Raw genomic sequence first — 2,259 nt, 5'->3', positions numbered from 1 at the left:
GAAAAAAACACAATTCCTTTAGGACATTTTGTAGGAAAATATTAATAAGAAAGGGAAAAATGGACGAGCAGATAGCTAGGGCCAAGAACATAACGGATGATACTATAGTATGTTACGCCCCGACTATGGTAACGACGAATGGAATCTGGAAGGGTGATCATCCATTGGATTATTCTTTGCCACTTTTCATTTTGCAATTGACATTGGTTGTTGTTACGGCGAGAATTCTTGTTTTTCTACTCAAACCCTTTCGCCAGCCTCGTGTCATTTCTGAGATCCTTGTAAGTTTACATCATTAATTCGTGGGTTATTTATTCTAAATTTTCTTTTGATTCTTTTTTCGTGTTTTTGTTTCTGTTTATCATTTTTTGGCCTGCGTGTGATGGATATGTTTGATGAAAATTATGAATGCATAACCATTTATCCCATTGGAATTATGGTATCAGCAGAACAAAATTAAAATGAAAAATGTATTTCATCTGTAATTCACTGATTCATAAAAATTGTATCAGGGTAGTGTAATCTGGGGCCATCGGTGCTTGGACGTAGTGCCAAATTCGCAAACACGATATTTCCTCTTAGAAGTGTAATGGTACTAGAGACAATGGCAAATGTAGGACTTCTTTATTTCCTCTTTCTAGTTGGAGTAGAAATGGACATTGCCGTTATTCAGCGCACGGGCAAAAGGGCCTTGGCTATGGCAATTGCTGGTATGATATTGCCATTTTTTATAGGCGTTTCGTTTGCCTTCATGTTGCATAAAAATGCACAGCTTGTAAAACTCGGAACTTTTATACTTTTCCTCGGAGTAGCGCTTTTTGTCACTGCTGATCAAAGCTGAAGAAGAAGCCAAGTGATGTGTAGTAAAACTAGATCTGCAAATTTTCTCTCTATACTATCTCACACGTAAAATGAATTACAGACCCAACTATATAGAAGACAAAGCCAATAAAAAAGTGACAGCTCACCTAACAAACTAACAGGAAATGAAGAGAGAAAACACGTGAAAAATGAAAAATAAAGTCAACATCCCCCCTCAAGCTGGCAATTGGTGAAGATCACCCAATCCCAGCTTGGAAACTAAGTGGTGGAACTGAGGGGCTGCCAACGCTTTGGTGAATATGTCTGCAACTTGTTGAGAGGAAGAAATATGCTGAGGCAACACGAATCCTCCCTTAAATTTATTTATAACAATATGGCAGTCAATCTCCAAGTGCTTAGTTCTTTCATGGAAAACTGGGTTAGCACAAATATGTAGGGCGGATTTATTGTCACACCATAATGGGATAGGCAAAGGTATAGTGATGGCAAAGTCTTTCAGTATATAATTGATCCATGTAACTTCACATACAGTTGTTGCCAAACTTCTGTATTCGGCTTCAGCTGTGGAACGAGAAACGGTGGTCTGTTTCTTGGTTTTCCACGAAATCAGTGTGTCTCCAAGGTAGACACAAAAGCCAGTGAGAGATCTTCTAGTATCACTGCAAGAAGCCCAATCAGCATCTGAATATGCTGCTAAGGTAAAATTCTGTTGCACTGGAAAGTAGAGACCTAGTGACGGACATCCTTTCAGATATCGCAACAAATGAATTGCAGTATCCCAATGAATTTGGCAGGGACTATGAACAAACTGACTTAGCTGTTGTATGCCATAGGTAATGTCCGGTCTGGTCAGGTTTAAGTACAAAAGTCTTCCAATCAGTCTTCTATATCTTTCTAGATCTGCAAAGGGAGGACTGGAGATTTGTGAAAGTTTTGTACCTTTTGGAATTGGTACCGAAACTGATCTCGCGCCAATGAGCCCAACATATTTAATAATGTCCAAAATATACTTTCTCTGGTTAACATATGTCCCCTTTTCTCCTCTAGCAATCTCAAGTCCTTGAAAATACTTTGCAACTCCAATATCTTTGACAGTGAATTGAGAATGCAGATATTTCTTGACTGATATTATGTCAGACTCATAAGTTCTAGTAATTAAGACATCATCCACATAAATAAGGAGAAACAAACTGTGATCGGATGAATGCTTTAGGAACAAACAATGGTCATGATTGGATTGAACAAACCCATGCTCTATGAGTTTGAGACTGAGCTCAGTGTTCCATTGTCTTGAGGCCTGCTTTAATCCATATAAGCTTCTTCTCAGCCTGTAGACTTTGTTTGTTGGTGCTGTAGTGTATCCCGGGGGTGGCTGCATATAGACCTCTTCATCAAGATATCCATGCAAGAAAGCATTATTGATATCTAGTTGATGTA

At 38.6% G+C, this 2,259-nt stretch overlaps 1 protein-coding gene across 1 annotated transcript; it reads right to left on the bottom strand.

The window, feature by feature from the left end:
* Nucleotides 1-1,036: 1,036 nt before the first annotated feature.
* Nucleotides 1,037-2,200, bottom strand: LOC111377935 (uncharacterized mitochondrial protein AtMg00810-like). Its single transcript, XM_023001091.1, has one exon. It carries the CDS (start codon nt 2,198-2,200, stop codon nt 1,037-1,039), a length of 1,164 nt encoding a protein of 387 aa, XP_022856859.1.
* Between the last annotated feature and the right edge of the window lie 59 nt (nt 2,201-2,259).

Source organism: Olea europaea, unplaced genomic scaffold, assembly GCF_002742605.1.
Source record: "Olea europaea var. sylvestris unplaced genomic scaffold, O_europaea_v1 scaffold17484, whole genome shotgun sequence".
Taxonomy (NCBI): Eukaryota; Viridiplantae; Streptophyta; class Magnoliopsida; order Lamiales; family Oleaceae; genus Olea; species Olea europaea.
This window is presented reverse-complemented; position numbering and strand designations above follow the sequence as displayed.

What these genes read in the sequence shown, in the direction of transcription:
- LOC111377935 (XM_023001091.1), bottom strand. Translation starts at nt 2,200, where the DNA reads ATGCAGCCACCCCCGGGATACACTACAGCACCAACAAACAAAGTCTAC.